Source organism: Oncorhynchus masou, chromosome 1 (genome assembly GCF_036934945.1).
Source record: "Oncorhynchus masou masou isolate Uvic2021 chromosome 1, UVic_Omas_1.1, whole genome shotgun sequence".
NCBI classification, from domain to species: Eukaryota; Metazoa; Chordata; class Actinopteri; order Salmoniformes; family Salmonidae; genus Oncorhynchus; species Oncorhynchus masou.
This window is the reverse complement of record NC_088212.1, coordinates 20,734,405-20,757,019: the sequence shown is the minus strand read 5'-3', so window position 1 is coordinate 20,757,019 and position 22,615 is coordinate 20,734,405. Positions and strand designations below refer to the sequence as shown.

General features: G+C 42.1%; 1 protein-coding gene across 3 annotated transcripts in view; it reads right to left on the bottom strand.

The window, feature by feature from the left end:
• cemip2 (cell migration inducing hyaluronidase 2) overlaps positions 1-17,108 on the bottom strand; it is a 45,729-nt gene extending 28,621 nt beyond the window's left edge. Inside the window, exons 1-6 of one of the 3 annotated variants that reach the window (XM_064959618.1) lie at positions 16,904-17,108; positions 12,246-12,286; positions 10,381-10,717; positions 10,030-10,170; positions 9,269-9,836; positions 1-130 (exon numbers count right to left, since the gene is read on the bottom strand). The exon at positions 1-130 is cut by the window's left edge and continues 40 nt beyond it. In XM_064959618.1, coding sequence (XP_064815690.1) covers positions 1-130; positions 9,269-9,836; positions 10,030-10,170; positions 10,381-10,705 — 1,164 coding nt within the window. In that variant the 5' untranslated portion in view covers positions 10,706-10,717; positions 12,246-12,286; positions 16,904-17,108. Of the gene's footprint in view, positions 131-9,268; positions 9,837-10,029; positions 10,171-10,380; positions 10,721-12,245; positions 12,287-16,903 lie in introns of all 3 variants that reach the window. The other 2 variants (XM_064959598.1, XM_064959581.1) reach the window with 2 other exon arrangements.
• Positions 17,109-22,615: the final 5,507 nt, after the last annotated feature.

Sequence of the window (22,615 nt, the reverse complement as noted above, 5' to 3'; positions counted from 1 at the left end):
CCCGTCCACAGTGCTGAAGTTCTTCCGGGCCAGCGCCTTTCCTCCCGTGTCATGGTTCTCATGTTCCCGCACGTCCTCGGAACACGAGCCGTTCCCTCCACCAATTACAGATACCAGTGCCCAGGCCTGCCTGTGGACAGAGACACAGAGTTTGAGCTTTAGAAGTTAAGAAATCGAGGTAACACTTAAAGCATCCAGGCAGATATGCTCTATAACTTGTTATAAGCCGGAATGAGCCTTTTTATGGTTTTATAATAAGGCTTGTTGCTATGTTATTTGTCTCTATACTCTTACAAAAAAATGTGCTATCTAGAACCTAAAAGGGTTCTTCAGCTGTCCCCTTCAGCTGTCCCCTTCAGCTGTCCCCGTACCCTTTGAAGAACTCTTTTTGGTTCCAGGTTGAACCCTTTACACAAAGGGTTTTACCTGGAACCAAAAAGGGTTCTCCCAAAGTCCCAGTCGTTATTCACATAATAATAATTCCCCTCGACCATGCCCACAAATTGAGGAAAACAAACATTATTCCCTATTGTAAAAGAGGCAACTTCATAGTCAATTTGTTGTTATAAAGAAATAACAAAACATGCCAAAAAACTGCTGTGTTCCAACTTACAGATTGCAACGTCCCACGTAGGGAAATAGAGCCTGTGAGAAGAGCACTGTGGCTTCAGGCTATTGGGCATGAGAGACTGGGAGACGTGGGAGAGTGGGAGACTGGGATATGTGGGAGATCTGGGAGACGTGGGAGAGTGGGAGACTGGGATATGTGGGAGATCTGGGAGATGTGGGAGATCTGGGAGACTGGGAAATGTGGGAGATCTGGGAGACGTGGGAGAGTGGGAGACTGGGATATGTGGGAGATCTGGGAGATGTGGGAGATCTGGGAGACTGGGAAATGTGGGGACCCGGTGTGTGGAAAACATTTAATCACAGGTAAGACATTTAACTTGTTTAGTATAGTCCCTTTGTAACCCCACTCACTACTTGTAGATGTATAGTCCTTTTTTGTGTTGTTGGTCTTGGCTAGCTCGCTAGCACTCCCTCAGGGGGCTGCTAGCACCATCATAAAAAGGGGGATGAGAGAAGCCCTACAATATTAGGTTTTTCTAAGTAGTGATAACACTATGGAGCAGGCAATGTTGAAAAGTAATCTTTACACATGTTGTACTTTTCTTAAATGTAGTTTTGAAATTGACTAAAACAAACAGATATGACAAGAACATTTAGTTTGAAAAAGGTCACGTTTTTGCTGTGAGTCAATGGAGTAACCTAGGTAACCACAGGTTATTTTCCCCACAGGCAGGCAGGGCCGCAACGTTCTATCTAACACCGACTGGGACTATGGAGAGAGCCGAAGAACCCTTTTGGAACCCTCTTTTCTAAGAGTGTATGCATAACATATTTAACTGCACATTATTGTAGTCATGTAGTCCTGTAGTGACCGCTGTAAAGAAAGCATTGGGAGTATCAACAGGACAACATTCTCATGTATGTAAGAGCTAGTCAAGCAAAGGGTGTGACCAAACTGACATGAATAGTGTCAGTGTGTGTGTGTATGTGTGTGTGTGCGTGCGTGCGTGCGGTCATCACATTCACCTCAATCATATAGACTGAGAATTGGCATCAGAAAAATGAAGGAAGTATTCGAGCGAGAGAGCGGTGGATATCTCAGTCCAGCACACAACAATACCCACAAGGCAAAACACAATCTGCCTCTGAAGTGGAGATAAGTCTAGTAATCCCCTGGTTCAAGGCTTGGGTGTGGAGCAGGGGTCATGTAACTCTGGACCAGTGAAGGGTGTAGAGTGAAATGTCAGCATCAACAAAACGTCAAAACAAAGTCAAAATAACTACAAAACAATGTCATCACCTTTCATGAAGCATTTTGTTTGGTTACTCCTTAAAGAGTCTATTGACATGCATCAATATAATCTATGATTATAACCAACATATTTTAAAAATCCCCATAAAATGCTGTCAGTTTAAGTTAGAGATATGTTTTTTTTTGTATGGGCTGCATCCGCCTATGTCGGCCTTACGCATCTGCGGTGAAAGATGGCCGATCTACAGCGGTGTTAGTCAGACAATGAGACATCCCGAAAACCGGACTTCTCACGAAACCATCTGTAACGCCCGGATATGACCCCACTATGGAAAATGAGACTCATGAACACGATGGTGTTCTCTGTTTTGCTTATCTTCCCACAAGTGTCACGGGACTAGTCTGAAGGTAACCCATACAAATGAATGTAAGTATTGAGATAAACAGATTTCTTAAATCTCTTAGATACTGTATAGGACAGACTTCTTACATCTCCTAGATACTGTATAGAACAGACTTCTTATATATCCTAGATACTGTATAGGACAGACTTCTTACATCTCCTAGATACTGTATCAGACAGACTTCTTACATCTCCTAGATACTGTATAGGACAGACTTCTTAAATCTCCTAGATACTGTATAGGACAGACTTCTTACATCTCCTAGATACTGTATAGGAGAGACTTCTTAAATCTCCTAGATACTGTGTAGAACAGACTTCTTATATATCCTAGATACTGTATAGGACAGACTTCTTACATCTCCTAGATACTGTATAGGAGAGACTTCTTAAATCTCCTAGATACTGTATAGGACAGACTTCTTACATCTCCTAGATACTGTATAGGACAGACTTCTTACATTTCCTAGATACTGTATAGAACAGACTTCTTATATATCCTAGATACTGTATAGGACAGACTTCTTACATCTCCTAGATACTGTATAGGAGAGACTTCTTAAATCTCCTAGATACTGTATAGGACAGACTTCTTAAATCTCCTAGATACTGTATAGGACAGACTTCTTATATATCCTAGATACTGTATAGGACAGACTTCTTAAATCTCCTAGATACTGTATAGGACAGACTTCTTACATCTCCTAGATACTGTATAGGACAGACTTCTTAAATCTCCTAGATACTGTATAGGACAGACTTCTTAAATCTCCTAGATACTGTATAGGACAGACTTCTTACATCTCCTAGATACTGTATAGGACAGACTTCTTAAATCTCCTAGATACTGTATAGGACAGACTTCTTACATCTCCTAGATACTGTATAGGACAGACTTCTTACATCTCCTAGATACTGTATAGGACAGACTTCTTAAATCTCCTAGATACTGTATAGGACAGACTTCTTACATCTCCTAGATACTGTATCAGACATACTTCTTACATCTCCTAGATACTGTATAGGACAGACTTCTTACATCTCCTAGATACTGTATAGGACAGACTTCTTATATCTCCTAGATACTGTATCAGACAGACTTCTTACATCTCCTAGATACTGTATAGGACAGACTTCTTATATCTCCTAGATACTGTATAGGACAGACTTCTTACATCTCCTAGATACTGTATCAGACATACTTCTTAAATCTCCTAGATACTGTATAGGACAGACTTCTTATATCTCCTAGATACTGTATCAGACAGACTTCTTACATCTCCTAGATACTGTATAGGACAGACTTCTTATATATCCTAGATACTGTATAGGACAGACTTCTTACATCTCCTAGATACTGTATAGGACAGACTTCTTACATCTCCTAGATACTGTATAGGACAGACTTCTTACATCTCCTAGATACTGTATAGGACAGACTTCTTACATCTCCTAGATACTGTATAGGACAGACTTCTTACATCTCCTAGATACTGTATAGGACAGACTTCTTACATCTCCTAGATACTGTATAGGACAGACTTCTTACATCTCCTAGATACTGTATAGGACAGACTTCTTATATCTCCTAGATACTGTATAGGATAGACTTCTTACATCTCCTAGATACTGTATAGGACAGACTTCTTACATCTCCTAGATACTGTATAGGACAGACTTCTTATATCTCCTAGATACTGTATAGGAGAGACTTCTTACATCTCCTAGATACTGTATAGGACAGACTTCTTACATCTCCTAGATACTGTATAGGACAGACTTCTTACATCTCCTAGATACTGTATAGGACAGACTTCTTACATCTCCTAGATACTGTATAGGACAGACTTCTTACATCTCCTAGATACTGTATAGGACAGCCTTCTTACATCTCCTAGATACTGTATCAGACCGACTTCTTATATCTCCTAGATACTGTATAGGACAGACTTCTTACATCTCCTAGATACTGTATCAGACAGACTTCTTACATCTCCTAGATACTGTATAGGACAGACTTCTTACATCTCCTAGATACTGTATCAGACAGACTTCTTACATCTCCTAGATACTGTATAGGACAGACTTCTTACATCTCCTAGATACTGTATCAGACAGACTTCTTACATCTCCTAGATACTGTATAGGACAGACTTCTTACATCTCCTAGATACTGTATAGGACAGACTTCTTACATCTCCTAGATACTGTATCAGACAGACTTCTTAAATCTCCTAGATACTGTATAGGACAGACTTCTTATATCTCCTAGATACTGTATAGGACAGACTTCTTATATCTCCTAGATACTGTATAGGACAGACTTCTTATATCTCCTAGATACTGTATAGGACAGACTTCTTATATCTCCTAGATACTGTATAGGACAGACTTCTTAAATCTCCTAGATACTGTATAGGACAGACTTCTTACATCTCCTAGATACTGTATAGGACAGACTTCTTATATCTCCTAGATACTGTATAGGACAGACTTCTTATATCTCCTAGATACTGTATCAGACAGACTTCTTACATCTCCTAGATACTGTATAGGACAGTCTTCTTAAATCTCCTAGATACTGTATAGGACAGACTTCTTAAATCTCCTAGATACTGTATAGGACAGACTTCTTAAATCTCCTAGATACTGTGTAGGACAGACACTTCAAAGCCTTGTTCTTTCTGATTTCTCTTTGACTGTCTTTTTTGCCATTTATAAACATGTTATTCAATGTGTTTCTATGGGCTATAGTAGTAAAGGTCAAATTCTATAATTTATCAAATAATTTTTTTAGTTATTTTTTTATTCATAAAGGGGTCCTATAATTCCAAATCAAATAGTTAAATGATCCATGGTATGACCATCTTAAAACAATTCCATATGTCAGCTTAGTAAAAAAAAAAACAATGGCTTTGACTTTTAAACATTAAATAAGCTTTATGCCCTGTCATCAGGAATTCTCTCATCACAATCACACAGTCATTATCTTCAACCATCATGTACCCTTTTCAGGCGTGGTAACATTTTTAAAACCTTTCCCCTTGTGTTACCTTTTTAAAAGCTTTCCCCTGTACTTCTTTAGGCTTCACATCTGACAGGGCACTCCATACGATGACGTCTGGAAGTAGGCCCGACTGTCAGCTCTCTGTTGAGGTTGGTCCTAACGACACAATCATGGGCCAATATGCCATTCAGCAGATCAAAGAGCCTCTCTACCATTTACCCGCTGAAATACAAACAGGAACCATCTGTGAAATCACCCTGTCCTCCCAGCAGCTATGTGTGTGTGTGTGTTCACAACTTCTGGTGTGCGTTTACTGTGAACACTGAGGCTGTATCTGCTTTAAGTTACAGTTATAACAGTGGCCAAGTAAGCTACTGTGGCTATGTGATCATAATGTAGGCCTGACAGAGTGGCCTACCATCAATAACAATGGAGAAAATGCATCCCATAACATTTTAGCATGGAAATAGCTATCATTCAGCCTACAGTAGCAGCCAATGTGTTGTGTTCAAAGTAGGCCCACATTCCATTTGACTTTTGGAAAAAATATGCATGGCTTGACACTGTCCTGTTAATCCACTTGTCCTTCAGACAAGGAGGTGATTGAAAATGTGTTGATTGATGCAAGAAACAGAATTCATATTCCCATACCATTATTACAGAGAATCAGACAAATTATGCTACCCTCTGCCTATTGGCTACTTAGATTATTCAAGCCTGTCTCAAAATACAGTACAACACTGCCCCTTTAAGACAGAAAAAAATTATATTTACCTGAGCACACGTTTTGTGCTCTTGTAGGAAGCAACCATTCCCCCATTGCTGACTAGAAATGAGCTATAACTGGGCTAATAACTCACTAACTAGCAAAGAATATGAACAAATGTGTACGTGTGGCTATAAGCAGCTCTCGCTTTGATCTTAAAACAAGCGCATCTAGACACGACCTCTCATGCTGTAAACATAGTCCAGTTTGGCACAGATCCATATATGACAATGGACTATTTGCATATAGGGATACTGCAGCTGGTTATTGGTTATGCCACACCGGTCTGTAGAATAAGGGCTGAGGTGCCTGTCATTGCAAAATAATCCTATTCCGGTGTGTTCTGCCTACAACAAAATATCATGCATAGTTAATTTTGCATAATAAGTTTTGCATAGTTGATTTTGTTTCGGTTTGTTGCGCTGAAAGTGGTTAATATTGGCAATTCCCATAGTAGAGGGAAACGTTGATAATGTTAACTAAAGGGAAAAACTAGAGAGTTGAGTGAAGTTCAATCTCGTGTTTCTCTGCGCGAGCTAATATTTCTTCTGCACAGAAGTCCCAGGTGAGCTGCGCAGCCGCGCACAGTTTAGAGGGAACATTAGTCATTACCCTCACTGTATGGAATGGGTGTGTTTGATCATGGTGTGTGAGTTTGTGTGTGTGTGTGTGGGCTTGAAATTAATGATTGTTGCCGTTTGTTTCAGGGGTTCACCTGCAGGACTCTGGGGGAATGGTGGAGATAGGAATGCCCATAGGCACAGGGTGTGTGTGTGTGTGTGTGTGTGTGTGTGTGTGTGTGTGTGTGTGTGTGTGTGTGTGTGTGTGTGTGTGTGTGTGTGTGTGTGTGTGTGTGTGTGTGTGTGTGTGTGTGTGTGTTTATGGGAGTGCCTACATCGAACACATTTCCTGTGTGTAAAAAAACATTTCCTTTGTGCAGTTCCTGGTGTTCTCCTGCTGTCTGTCCACTCCTGCCCAGACAGATTACATCCAGTGTTGTGTTCAATAAGCAGCAAAAGGCGCAAAACTGAAACAAATAGGTACTACCTGGACTTGTCCTTGAAGAAACACATTTTGTTTTCCGTAGCAAATTATTATTCTTTCTCCATTGGGTGCCGTAATGAACACGACCCAGATGACCTCATGCCCAGTACTTTCAATCATGTCTCCCTCAGTCACATTAAGACAGTATGACTGTAACTGACACAAGTCTTAAATACCCTGGACCCTGCTAGCTAGCTCACACAGACAGACACACACATACTAGACACAAACAAACACAGAAACACACACATACAACGCACAAACAAAATCAGTGTGTAATCAGAAAGCATAACCGTCCCTGTTTATCGTGCCTAGGTAGCTGGACTGAATTGTGATCCATTTAAGAAAGTGTCACACTATGGGTTTGATTGGATTTGGGGCTGGGGACCGCATCGTTGCCTTGGCGACAACTCCACATATGAAATGTGACACTGGATTGGTGTGGTTTGGGTTTGAGACCAGAAAGCAGGAGTGCCCAACAAATAACTAAAAATCTAAACTTTCCATTCCATTGGGCTAAGTGTGTGTGTGTGTGTGTGTGTGTGTGTGTGTGTGTGTGTGTGTGTGTGTGTGTGTGTGTGTGTGTGTGTGTGTGTGTGTGTGTGTGTGTGTGTGTGTGTGTGTGTGTGTGTGTGTGTGTGTGTGTGTGTGTGTGTGTGTGTGTGTGTGTGTGTGTGTGTGTGTGAATAAGGCTTCATGAGCTCTATGTCTAAAATTGTGACATGCTCAAACTAGAGTATTGGAATGGTTTTACAGCAGAGCACCAAAAAAGAACATATGGTGTATTATCGATTGTACTGTACACTGTCACACCCTGATCTGTTTCACCTGTATTTGTGATTGTCTCCACCCCCCTCCAGGTGTCGCCCATCTTCCCCATTATCCCCTGTGTATTTATACCTGTGTTCTCTGTTTGTCTGTTGCCAGTTAATTTTGTTTCGTCAAGCCTACCAGCGTTTTTCCCTCTGCTCCGGTCTCTCGATTGTTCCTGTTTCATAGTTTTCCCGGTGTTTCTGCCTGCCCTGACCCTGACCCTGCCTGCCGTCCTGTACCTTTACCCCACTTTTCTGGATTACTGACCTTTTCCTGCCCTGACCCTGCCTGCTGTCCTGTACCTTTGCCCCACCTATCTGGATTACTGACCTCTGCCTGCCCTTGACCTGCCTGTTCAATTAATAAACTGTTGTTACTTCGATGTTGTCTGCATCTGGGTCTTACCTGAAATGTGATAGTATACAAGTCACTGGCATTGCTAAAGATCTGTATTCAAATGGACATGATATTCGTCCCTCTGTGTTCAGGGGACAGTGTGTTTTCAACCTGTTCGGGAACTCTGTGCAAAGGCGAAAAGTACAGAGTCAGCTCATTTTGCACAAATCCTGGAAGCAAGCCTGCTTATCCCTCAAGCCATGCACTTTCTGCCGGAATATGGTCTTCGGAAAAACAGGAAGAAACGCCTCTGAATGTCTCACTGGAATCGTGTTGACTGTATTTGCAGGGAGGAGATGAGATTCTGCTGGCATGACATGAAAGATTAGGCTTAATCTTGAAGGACGTAGTAAGACAAACCCTCTCAATCACTCCCATGAGATAAACTGTTACACACCGCTCCAGTGACACAGCTTCAGATTAGGGATGCAGGATATATCGTGAACATATCAGAATCGGCTGATACCGATGTTGGCATTTTTAGCTAATATCGTCCGATTCCGATATGTTCACGATATATCGATGTCTAGTTTAACGCCGTGGTGCAAAACCAATGTCAAAGCTGACGTGCATGCCTATATAACGAAGGTACATGACGCAATGACGCCACACAAAATTTTGCGCTATACGTTCAACACAGCAGTCCTAAACCAGCCCACAATGTCTGCCAGTCAACAACTCAAAATTTCAGCGAGACAACTCAGGTAAAATACATTAAAGCCAAGATAATGGAATTCATTGCCCTTGATAATTAACCGTTTTCTGTCGTGGGTGATGTTGGCTTTCGCCAACAGGTCGAGCACCGGTTAACACTACCAAGTGCGCTACTTTTCCAATGGGACTCACAATCACGGCCGGATGTGATACAGCCTGGATTTGAACCAGGGAGTGTACTGACGCCTCTTGCACTGAGATGCAGTGCCTTAGAACTCTGTGTCCATGTGTGTGACTCCATCTCTAGTCATTATCTGTCTATTAATTTGGTAATATTCATATTATATTTAACTGTATTTTTACCTGTATTTGAGGTCATGGACGTAGGTACTACCCAGCAGGCTCTGGATGGTTCTCTTGGTCTCGTCCAGCAGGTTCTTGGTGGCAGAGTCTCCCACGGCCAGCGTGACGATGCGCCCCGCAGGCAGCGACTGGAGAAGATGCATAAGCCGCCGGCTGTCGTTCCGTGAGTCATATGTGTCGTAGCGCTCGGTGAACAGAACAGCGGCCGTGTCCTGGTCCACTACACGCAGGTTGATGCCACGGCTAAAGTTGCGCTGAAAGGCATAGCCCCCCGTGGCTAGGCCTGAGGAGGGGATGCTGCGGGTCAGGAGGGTCCACGACAGCCTCTCTGTCCCGTGAAGCTCCAGGGTTGCGCCTCCACGCACCCCAATGAACTTCCGGCCCAGTTCCGGTACTTCTGCTACGGCCTTCTCGTCTGAACGGCCCAGGAGTGTGATGGTGGCCCGGGAGCGGTAGCGGCATTTGGGGGCACCGATGTGCAGCGAACCCCCGTCTTCAATCAGAACATTACGCGTTCTGAGAGTGATGTTTTTGGAGCCCTCAGTATTGTCTGCAAAGACCACTCGGCCTGTGGGAAGACAGATATAGGCTAAAACATAAAACAATCACTTCATCAGAGGCCATTTCTTTATGATACTTTCTAGAGAAAGCCATATTATTCTCAACTTAACCTCGGAACCCAGTGCCAAATACTGCATGCTCTGTCTCTATTTACTTCTGGGGTGGAAATGTGTTCAGATCAGAGAGAGGACCTAACCTACCTCCTGATTGGATGGTTAGGGAGTAGAAGGTAGCAGAAGAGTCCAATCGAAACAGATCCCCCCCTCGGACGACCATGGCCTTCTCTGGGTTGTGACCTGGGTTCCAGCTGCTCAGGGAGGGGCTGTGGTCTGGACAGTTCTCTGTGCACACAGACAGGACCAATCAAAGACAACATCACATCACTGACACAGCACATAGATAGAGAAGCTCTGAGTCAGAGTAAAACAGGGTATGATAGAAAACTATAGTCAATAACTTATGAGTATGGTGGAGCAATGGGCCTAAGTAACTTAGCCAAGTCCGTATTAACAGCTCATAACATCCTTATACTCACACAAACACACACTCACCGTCCAACACGTCTCCACTGGTGAGGCTGAGGATGAGGATGAGCAAGAGGAAAAAGGCCCCCAGGGAGACACTAAAGCAGATGAATGTGTTCTTCCTCAGAACCTGAGCACGCTCCCGGTGCTGGCCCTCCTCTGATAGGTTAAAGGTTGCCCGGCACTCAGGAGGCAGGCCAATGGGCTTCAGAGGGGGAGGGGGTGGGGCCTTGGCCGGAGGTGGGGAGCGGACAGATATGACCCTGCCGGAGACGCATCCTGGCGACCGGAGGTTACCGTTGGGCGGGGCCACAAAGACAGGGACGCGACTGGGGCCATCACTCATCTGCATGGTATCTGTCTGCTACTGACACAGAGAGAGAGACTTTTTGGCTTTCTTTAATGAAACATTCTCATTTCATTAAACCCCCCGACGCCCCCTTAAAATAAAACACCAAAATATAACCTGTCCTGCAGACATGTACCATACTCACCTTGCCCTCGACCCCACGATACAAAAACAACACCACACATCACAATAACCAAAACATCTTCTCCAGCTATACAGACAACCCCCCCAACACACCATATCTCCTGAAACATCTCCTCACTTTTTAACATTTTATAGAACTCAAATTCTACCCTAAGGCGTGCAGAGGGTCTGTTATCCCCCCACCTTTGACCCTGTTCCTCCTTGTTAGCCAAATAGCCAACTTTGCCTGAGCAAACAGAAAATTCAAGAAAACAAATTTGGCCTTCTCCTTATTTGAATACCTCTACCCCATTATAAACATCCCAACAGTAAAAACCACCCCAACCTCTCACACAGACATTCCAACAGAGACATTATTGGCATTAACCTGGCACACACAGAAAACACATGAATCACAGTTTCTCTCATAACACAGAAAGGACACCCCTGCCCGGATTTCCACCCCTCCTCTCCCAGCAGTCGCAGGTCACCCAGCCTAAGTAAACCCGCTGCCATCTGTTGCCTCTGCAGGGTGACCGACTGAACCGATCTCAAAGAGAGAGAGCTGCCAGGCCCTGAGCACTGCAGCTGCCAGGCCCTCAGCACTGCAGAGTAAAAGTCTGAGAAACCTGCTGTACTCAGCCTCTCCAGCTTCATGAGGAATAGCTGCCGGTCCAACCCTAATCCGCCAGCTCTCCTCAGCAGAGCGCATGCTGGTTCCCTCCAGCCGACATCAATACGGTACAGCAGTCTCTGCACCGCCAACCAAGAATTCACAAAACGGGACAAACATCAAATTGAGACTCTGCATGCAGAATTGTGTAAAAATATATCCTCTGTGTCCAACATAAAACACCAAATAATGCATGAGGAGCAGAATTAGGGCGAAACCCGCTAATTATCAAAATCCAGAAAAAAAGCTGTTAAATTCTACAACCACCTAAAAGGAAGCGATTCCCAAACCTTCCATAACAAAGCCATCACATACAGAGAGATTAACCTGGAGAAGAGTCCCCTAAGCAAGCTGGTCCTGTGGCTCGGTGAACAGAACAAACACAAACATACCCCACAGAGCCCCAGGGAAGCAACACAATTAGACCTGTCACGTTCTGACCTTAGTTCCTTTGTTTTGTCTTTGTTTATATGGTCAGGGCGTGAGTTGGGGTGGGCAGTCTATGTTTGTTTTTCTATGTTGGTTTCTGTGTTCGGCCTAGTATGGTTCTCAATCAGAGGCAGGTGACGTTAGTTGTCTCTGATTGAGAATCATACTTAGGAAGCCTTTTTCCACCTGTGTTTCGTGGGTGTTTATTTCCTGTCTTTGTGTATGTCGCCAAACAGGACTGTTTCGGTTTTCGTTCGTTCATTTTATTGTTTTTGTATTTCATTGTTCAGTTTGATTCATTAAATCATGAACACTTACCAAGCTGCAAATTGGTCCTCCGATCCTTCTCGCTACTCCTCCTCAGAAGAGGAGGACGAGATCCGTTACAAGACCCAACCAAATCATGAGAAATCAAAAAGATAATTACTTGACACTGGAAAGGATTAACAAAAAAACAGAGCAAACTAGAATGCTATTTGGCCCTAAACAGAGAGTACACAGTGGCAGAATACCTTACCACTATGACTGACCCAAACTTAAGGAAAGCTTTGACTATGTACAGACTCAGTGAGCATAGCCTTGCTATTGAGAAAGGCAGCCCGAGGCAGACCTGGCTCTCAAGAGAAGACAGGCTATGTGCACACTGACCACAAAATGAGGTGGAAACTGAGCTGCACTTCCTAACCTCCTGCCAAATGTATGACCATATTAGAGACACATATTTCCCTCAGATTACACAGATCCACAAAGAATTTGAAAACAAACTCTTTGATGAACTCCCATATCTACTGGGTGAAATACCACATTGTGCCATCACAGCAGCAAGATTTGTGACCTGTTGCCACAAGAAAAGGGCAACCAGTTAAGAACAAACACCATTGTAAATACAACCCATATTTATATTGATTTATTTTCCCTTTTGTACTTTAACCATTTGCACATCATTACAACACTGTATATATACATAATACGACATTTGTAATTTCTTGATTATTTTGGAACTTCTGTGAGTGTAATGGTTACTGTTCATTTTTATTGTTTATTTCACTTTCGTATATTATCTACTTCACTTGCTTTGGCAATGTTAACATATGTTTCCCATGCCAATAAAGCCCCTTGAATTGAATTGAGAGTGCTAGAGCGAGAGAGAGCAAGAGAGAGAGAGAGAGAAAGTGGATAAATAATGGGGTCTTAAACTCAGGGAAACAAGGCAATGAGCCAGCAGGCATTTACTGTTTACCCCAGGTAAACTTTGGGGGGGTTTATCTGAAATTGACAATGAATCTGTCCATCCAGGACAATCCCCTGGGATTGTTTATTTAGAGGGAGTGACCTTGTCTGCCTTTGTCCAGAGTAATGAAGGAGATTTTCAATGGATTTCTACATTCTGAAGCCATGTTAAAATAGCAGACAGATGGCACCAATTAGAGTGCTAGAGGAAAATGCCCCCACACGCACAAACATACATACACATATACACACACACACGCACAAACACACACACACACACACACAAACATACACACACACATACACACATGCACACACATAGAGAGGATATTACACTACTAAAAACGAGTCTGTGGCACTCCTCTCCAAAACTCCCTTTTTTTACCCCTTTTTCTCCCCAATTTCATGGTATCCAATTGTTTTAGTAGCTACTATCTTGTCTCATCGCTACAACTCCCGTACGGGCTCGGGAGAGATGATGGTTGAAAGTCATGTGTCCTCCGATACACAATCCAACCAGCCGTACTGCTTTTTTACACAGCGCGTATCCAACCCGGAAGCCAGCCGCACCAATGTGTCGGAGGAAACACTGTGCACCTGGCAACCTTGGTTAGCGGGCGCACTGCGCCCGGCTGGCCACAGGAGTCGCTGGTGCGCGGTGAGACAAGGACATCCCTACCTGCCAAACCCTCCCTAACCCGAACGACGCTAGGCCAATTGTGCGTCGCCCCACGGACCTCCCGGTCACGGCCGGTTACGACAGAGCCTGGGCGCGATCCCAGAGTCTCTGATGGCACAGCTGGCGTTGCAGTACAGCGCCCTTAACCACTGCGCCACTCGGGAGGCCCTCAAAAACTCCCTTTTTGACACCCCTGACACAGCCATGTCAGCACCAGTCCCATGCATGAGAATCCAACTGTCGTCTTTCAATGAGAGGAACATATTAACTCTACATGTTCAGTTCATTCGGAAAGTATTAAGACCCCTTGACTTTTCCACATTTTGTTACATTTAAGCCTTATTCTAAACTGTATTAAATCAAAAACGTTCCTCATCAATTCACACAATACCCCATAATGACAAAGCAAAAACTGGTTTTAGAAATTTTAGCAAATGTATTCAAAATAAAAAACAGAAATACCTTATTTATATAAGTCTTCAGACCCTTTGCTATGAGACTCAAAACTGAGCTCAAGTACATCCTGTTTCCACTGATCATCCTTGAGATGTTACTACAACTTGATTGGAGTCCACCTGTGGTAAATTCAATTGATTGGACATGATTTGGAAAGGCACACACATGTCTATATAAGGTCGCACAGTTGACAGTGCATGTCAGAGCAAAAACCAAGCCATGTGGGTGAAGGAATTGTCCATAGAGCTCAGAAACAGGATTGTGTTGAGGCAGAAATCTGGGGAAGGGTGCCAAAACAGTTCTGCAACATTGAAGGTCCCCAAGAACACAGTGGCCTCCATCATTCTTAAATGGAAGAAGTTTAGAATCACAAAGACTCTTCCTAGAGCTAGCCACCCGGCCAAACTGAGTAATCGGGGGGAAAGGACCTTGGTCAGGGAGGTGACCAAGAACCCGATGTTCACTCTGACAGAGCTCCAAAGTTCCTCTGTGTTGATGGGAGAACCTTCCAGTAGGACAACCATCTTTGCAGCACTCCACCAATCAGGCCTTTATGGTAGAGTGGCCAGACGGAAGCCACTCCTCAGTAAAAGGCACATGACTATCCCACTTGGAGTTTGCTAAAAGGCACCTAAAGGACTCTGACCATGAGAAACAAGATTCTCTGGTCTGATGAAATAAAGATTTAACTCTTTGGCCTGAATACCAAGAGTCACATCTGGAGGAAACCTGAGGCTATCCCTATGGTGAAGCATGGTGGTAGCAGCATCATGCTGTGGTGATGTTTTTCAGCGGCAAGGACTGGGATACTAGTCAGGATCAAGGGAAAGATGAACAGAGCAAAGTACAGAGATCCTTGATGAAAACCTGCTCAGGACCTCAGACTGGGTGAAGGTTCACCTTCCAACAGGACAACAACCTTAAGCACAAAGCCAAGACAACGCAAGAGAGGCTTCGGGACAAGTCTCTGAATGTCCTTGAGTGGCCCAGCCAGATCCCGGACTTGAACCTGATCGAACAGCTCTGCAGAGACCTGAAAACAGCTGTACAGCAAAGCTCCCCATCCAACCTGACAGAGCTTGAGAGGATCTGCAGAGAAGAATGGGAGAAATTCCACAAATACAGGTATGTCAAGCTTGTAGCGTCATACTCAAGAAGACTCGAGGCTGTAATCGCTGCCAAAGGTGCTTCAACAAAGTACTGAGTAAAGGGTCTGAATACTTATGTAAATGTGATATTTCAGTTTTTTATTTTGAATAAACTTGCAAAAATAAACAGTTTTTGCTTTGTCATTATTGGGTATTGTGTGTAGATTGATGGGGGGAAAACAATTTAATCCATTTTAGAATAAGGCTGTAATGTAAAACAAAATGTGGAAAAAGTCAAGGGGTCTGAATACTTTCCGAATGCGCCATATATATGCTTCATACAATCAATGCTTTCCTTTTATCAGAAATTCTTTCGACAGACCACCCTCTAAGTATGGCCACAGATGTGACCCACCCAACTCAGGTACAGAGAGAGTCGAGTGATAGTCTGAGGTCAGCACAGGTGGGCCTATCGCTCCGTGTCACTGTTCTGCCCTTGTAACCATGCTGGTTTAGCTGAGGTGCACAGTTTGTGTTCTGAGCAGCACCAAGACTAGAGGAGCCCGCTTCTCTTTGGAATAATGACTCAGCCTTTCAGCCCTTAGATAGAAGCTGGTAAACATCACAATTAAAGCTTGAGTCTGTGATAAAAATTAAAAAATATAACAGGGCACGTGTTTTGGTATATAGCTGAGGGATGGGGTTAAGGAACTGTAACCCCTCTTACAATTAATAGACATCACTCTATATGCAAGGACTGACAGTCCATGACATGTAAGAGATTGTTTTAAACCTATTTTGTTGTTTGTAAACAATGAGTAATAAAACCTAATATTTTAGGTTATGTTAATGACAGACATGCTAAGCTCATGAGGCATTAATAAATTATTCAAGAATCAATAGGTTTCAATTAAGAATTTAAATGACCATTGAACAGTGTCCCAAATCCCTGAATAAAGCTTTAACCACCTCAGTTAATTAGCTAGCCAGTTAGCCTATTACAATGCATTAACACTGTACAACTTTGAGGTAAACATAATAAAATATCTGAAATGGAAAGTCCTACAAACTATCACTCATAGCACAGTACCACATATATTATTGCAATAATGTTTCAACCCAAGATCTTTATAAAGTCAAACTTGTAACCATTATTCCCATAACATAATCATACACCTCTGCAACCAAGTATAGTGAAATACAGTGAAATAGTTGAGTAGCATGAAAGATGTAGGGATGGATTTTGGTCACATTTCTATATTAAACACTGCTTTACTGGCACACTGTGGGACTTTATATAGAACAACATGTAACTTTTCAACAACATGAGTTTGGGTACAACAACAAAAAAGAAGCAAGACAGCACCAAGCACCTCTTTTTACCATACAATAATCACATTATTTTGTTAAATCACACAGCAGATAGGCTACACTACAGACCGTTTGCTAAATACTTATAGGAAATATTCTATCAATAGCCAGGGCTGATAGTGGTACCATCCGAACAATGTGAGGTCTCCTACCTTTCACGGATTACTCTGTGCCTTCACTGGCCATTCGCTCTCTTCCAAACAGCAAGCGTTGTTACGATGCGTTGACTGACGGAAGTCATGGAACGAATACTTAGAAAAATCTACAGTTTGCGTTGTGTGTTCTTTTTATACTTTTACATTGTGTTTTCTTTCGGGGCTGTAAACTGCCAGCCCCCGTCCCAGGCGCGGTTTGGAGAGGAAGTGAGCGGAGAGTACGGGCTCATGGGAGGGGCTTGAGTTGACTCCCACTGCCTCCGCCACCTGCTGTCAAGTATCCCTGACTGCAGTGTGCAGTTCGGGGCGGGGCTCAATGTGGGGGCTCACGTTTGACCACGCCCACTGTTTTGGGGGGTTCATCTGAGGTTTGACAGTCACACACTGAATACAAACACACACGTTTGTGCAAGGCACATGTTGAATACAAACATATTTCATTTTTGAAGACCATAAGAGATATTATATAAAGTGGTACCAGCACATGTGTTTTTGCTTCATGTTATATTTGAGACAAGCAACTGATATTTGACCCCCCAAAAAACATCTGGGTCAGATGGTTTAGAACCCTTTCTTCTTTAAGGTTGCTGCCCCTATCGTCACCAAGCCTATCTCCAACCTTTTTAACCTGTCTCTGGGGAGGTTCTCATTGCTTGGAAGGCAGCCACAATTCATCCTTCATTTAAAGGGGAGATCAAGCTGATCCTAACTGTTATAGGCCAATTTCTATTTTGCCCTGTTAATCAAAAGTGTTGGAAAAACTTGTCAATAATCAACTGACTGGCTTTCTTGATGTCTATAGTATTCTCTCGGGTTTGCAATCTGGTATCCATTCAGGTTATGGATGTGTCACTGCAACCTTAAAGGTCCTCAATGATGTCACCATTGCCCTTGATTCTAAACAATATTGTGCTGCTATTTTTATTGACTTGGCCAAAGCTTTTGATACGGTAGATCATTCCATTCTTGTGGGCCGGCTGAGGAGTTTGTGCTAAATGCTCTACAACAAAGCATTCTCGGTGTCCAACAAGCTTTCTCTACCCTTAACCTTGTTCTGAACACCTCCAAAACAAAGATCATGTGGTTTGGTAAGAAGAATGCCCCTCTTTCCACAGGTGTTATTACAACCTCTGATGGTTTAGAGCTTGAGGTAGTCACCTTATACAAGTACCTGGGAGTATGGCTAGATGGTGCACTGTCCTTTTATTTATTTATTTATTTTACTAGGCAAGTCAGTTAAGAACAAATTCTTATTTACAATGCCAGCCTAGGAACAGTGGGTTAACTGCCTGTTCAGGGGCAGAACAACAGATTTGTACCTTGTCAGCTCGGGGGTTTGAACTTGCAACCTTCCGGTTACTAGTCCAACGCTCTAACCACTAAGCTACTAATCCTTCTCTCACATATCAAAGCTGCAGGCTTAAGTTAAATCTAAACTCCTCTTTCACCCCAGCTGCCAAACTAACCCTGATTCAGATGACCATCCTACCCATGCTAGATTACGGAGACATAATTTATAGATTGGCAGGTAAGGGTGCTCTCAAGCGTCTAGATGTTCATTACCATTCGGCCATCAGATTTGCCACCAATGCTCCTTATAGGACACATCACTGCACTCTATACTCCTCTGTAAACTGGTCATCTCTGTATACGCAAGACCCACTGATTGATGCTTATTTATAAAACCCTCTTAGGCCTCACTCACCCCTATCTGAGATATATACTGCAGCCCTCATCCTCCACATACAACACCTGTTCTGCCAGTCACATTCTGTTAAAGGTCCCCAAAGCACACACATCCCTGGATCGCTCCTCTTTTCAGTTTGCTGCAGCTAGCGACTGGAACGAGCTGCAACAAACACTCAAACTGGAGTGGACACTTACTGACAGTTGTGGCTGCTTTGTGTGATGTATTGCTGTCTCTACCTTCTTGACCTTTGTGCTATTGCCTGTGTCAAATATATTTAATAAACAAAGAAATAAATAGTACCTCTGTGCCTCACTCAAACTGGACAGTTTTATCTCAATCTCTTCATTCAAAGACACAATCATGGACACTTACTGACAGTTGTGGCTGCTTTGTGTGATGTATTGTTGTCTCTACCTTCTTGACCTTTGTGCTATTGTCTGTGCCCAATAAAGTTTGTACCATGTTTTGTGCTGCTACCATGTTGTATTGCTATCATGCTGTGTTGTCATGTGTTGCTGCCTTGCTATGTTGTTGTCTTAGGTCTCTCTTTATGTAGTGTTGTCTCTCTTGTTGTGATGTGTGTTTTGTCCTATATTTATATTGAATTTATTTATTTATTTTAATCTCAGGCCCCCATCCCCGTAGGAGGCCTTTTGGTGGGCTGTCATTGTAAATAAGAATGTTCTTAACTGACTTGCCTAGTTAAATAAAGGTTCAATAAAATAAATATTGTTGCAGTGAACAGACTTATGTATGTCATGTGCTGTTAAAATTGTGTTGATAAAAGTTTGTAATTATATTATTTAATTGAGCATATACAGTGGGGCAAAAAAGTATTTAGTCAGCCACCAATTGTGCAAGTTCTCCCACTTAAAAAGATGAGAGAGGCCTGTAATTTTCATCATAGGTACACTTCAACTATGACAGACAAAATGAGAGAAAAAAAAATCCAGAAAATCACATTGTAGGATTTTTAATGAATTTATTTGCAAATTATTATTATGGTGGAAAATAAGTATTTGGTCAATAGCAAAAGTTTATCTCAATACTTATATACCCTTTGTTGGCAATGACAGAGGCCAAACGTTTTCTGTAAAGAAATAAAGAAAACAGATTGTGGTCATTAAGTAATGTAAGGGAACCTCTTGGGATGTGTGTACAAGAATGCACGTTAATTTAGCTAATAGCCTTATTACGTAGTACCTGATCCTGCAGAGCTGGATGCTGAGGTGACATGCTGTGACTTCTTCTACATGATCCTGAAATATATTGGAGAGGGCCGGGGTTGAAGTCTTTAAACATTGGTTTAAGACTATACCACTCATCATATGAGAGGGGGGTTTAAGTCTTTAAAAATTGGTTTAAGACTATACCACTCATCATATGAGAGGGGGGTTTAAGTCTTTAAACATTGGTTTACGACTATACCACTCATCATGACACCTCCTACCTGTAGAGCGTTTTGTTTTCGCTGTTGTTTTTGATCTTTCAACCTCTCTTCTTCAGACCTTGAGTGAGTGAATGACATATATTATATACATTCCATATGAAAATATATTCAGGTCAGTCTGGCTGCAGTGAAAGAGATTTTAAGGATGCAAATGAAATGTTTTTAGAATGTTCAAGACTTACGACTTACGACGTTCTGCAGGAGAACTAGGCACCCCCGCCGCCTAATTTGCTGCATGTTTTCATTTGAAAAAGAAAATCACCCAATCGAATGGTTATCCCAAAAAACATATCCACTAGTGATGAGAAATTCATAATTTATGCATACCTCAGTGAAATCACACTGTGCTTCCATTGCAATGTACACAGCGTAGTGTAAGTTAAGAACAAGTAGGTTGTTAAGTTTGATAGTCATGATAACAATAATGATGATAATAGTAAATAATAATACCCCCCCCCAGGAATATATTTCAGGATGTAGAAGACCCCCCCCCCCCCCCCACGCTGCTTGGTCCTTTCTTGGTGGGTGTTTCTGTAACGGCATTCAGGGTGGAAGAAGGATCGGACCAAAGTGCAGCGTGGTAAGTGTTCATGATGATTTATTCAAAACGACCTGAACACTGAAATACAAAACAATAAACGATGTGAACAAAACGAAAACCGACCGGCCCAAACACTCACACAGAAACAAACACCCACACCCCAAATGTGAAACCCAGGCTACCTAAGTATGATTCTCAATCCGAGACAACTAACGACACCTGCCTCTGATTGAGAACCATACTAGGCCGAACACAAAAACCAACATAGAAAAACAAACATAGACTGCCCACCCCAACTCACGCCCTGACCATACTAAAACATACTACTTACTACATACTAAAACATAAAATAACAGAACCATGGTCAGAACGTGACACTCTGCAGGAGTTTGATGTATGAATTGTGTATGTAGTGTAAAAACTGTAGGAAATAGGTGCCAAAAAGTGTCAGGAATAATAAACAAGAAAAGTATGAGCAATAACAATAGTGTGCTTTGCTTGCTGAAAGCACAGAAATATTAATAACTTTTCATATGTTATAACAGAAAATAGGACTAATATAATATACTGAATAGCATCTTACCATCACAACAAACACCCCACAGTTGTTTGAGAAACCTTGCTTTGGTAGACTCTGTGGAATCATTTAAAGGAATATCTGACCTGAACATCATCCACACCAAAAGTCCTCCAACGTCCAGGGGACAAGATCAAAGCAATGTTTCTGTGAACACAGTGTATGTGAAAGTAAAGAAAAAGTACAATTCAACAGCTTTTTAATACTCCAGCATGCATAACAGTTTTCAACACAGTTGGAACTGAATTAGCCTAGAGGCTCGAACACCGATTTTTTTTTTTTTGGGGGGGGGGGGGGTCACAATGGGTTCAAAGAGAACTGCCCCAACTGATAATGTTATCTATGGTTCTGTTTCCATCTGTTTAATGCACCGAATGGGAAATTATGTATCATACATACATATTTTACATATTACATTTTACTTTAAATAAAACAGAGCCATAGATAATAAAAATGTAAAAATAAATGGATAAGTGTCTTAAACTGAACTACCACTATCCAGATGGGATGAAACAAGGTGCCCTAAAAACCTGAATGGTTGGGTGCGACTTTCATCTCTCCAGCCAGTGCCATGGAAAGATCTAGAAAGAAAATCTCCCTAGCTTGTGGCCTCAGTATCTGTTCAATGTGTTCAAATATGAACAGACACCTTTTGACATACAACTTTTAAACCTTGACTTTAAAATTGTAGGATTTATACTAAAAGAGAGGTAGTGGTTAATGAAACATAGCTATGACGTATTATAATTCTAGTAAAGAATAAGATCGGCAATGAGCAACTTCGTTTTACAATAATTTACTTACACATATTGTCCAATGTCCAGGTTCCCACACTGGAATAAGAATCCACTGCTGCATTCTGCATTCTCCTAAGGAAAGGAAAACAATAGTTGAATATAAACGTGAGTACTTCGTTATTACAAAAATAATAGCCAACACAATAAGAAATGGATGAATCATTAAAGAAATTACCGGCAAGTGATCCATGGGGTTCAATGATGCTGGTGGAAACCAAGTAGCAGTGACATGGCTGTTTGCAGCAAACACAGTGTGTCACATTTCTAGAACTGAAGCCTCTTTATGATTGTGAATAGGAATAACAGTAAAGTAACAAGTTCTACAATGAAACTAAATACACTGATGTAACTGAAAAAAACAGGGCAAATCAAAAAAATGTGAACGTCAAATATATTTAATAAACAAAGAAATAAATAGTACCTCTGTGCCTCACTGAAGCATGACCTTTGATGTGGTCGTTGACCTTTGATGTGGTTGTTGACCTTATATTGTTCAGCCTTATGTGCAGAAGGGGCAGTGATGAAGATGACTGCTGCTGCATTTAGTTTATTTCTGCCCTACAATAACATGTCTCTATACATCAAAGAAAATAAGCATAGACATAAATGGCATGATAATTAGAAAGGCATAAAATAAGCAATTTAATTTAATGA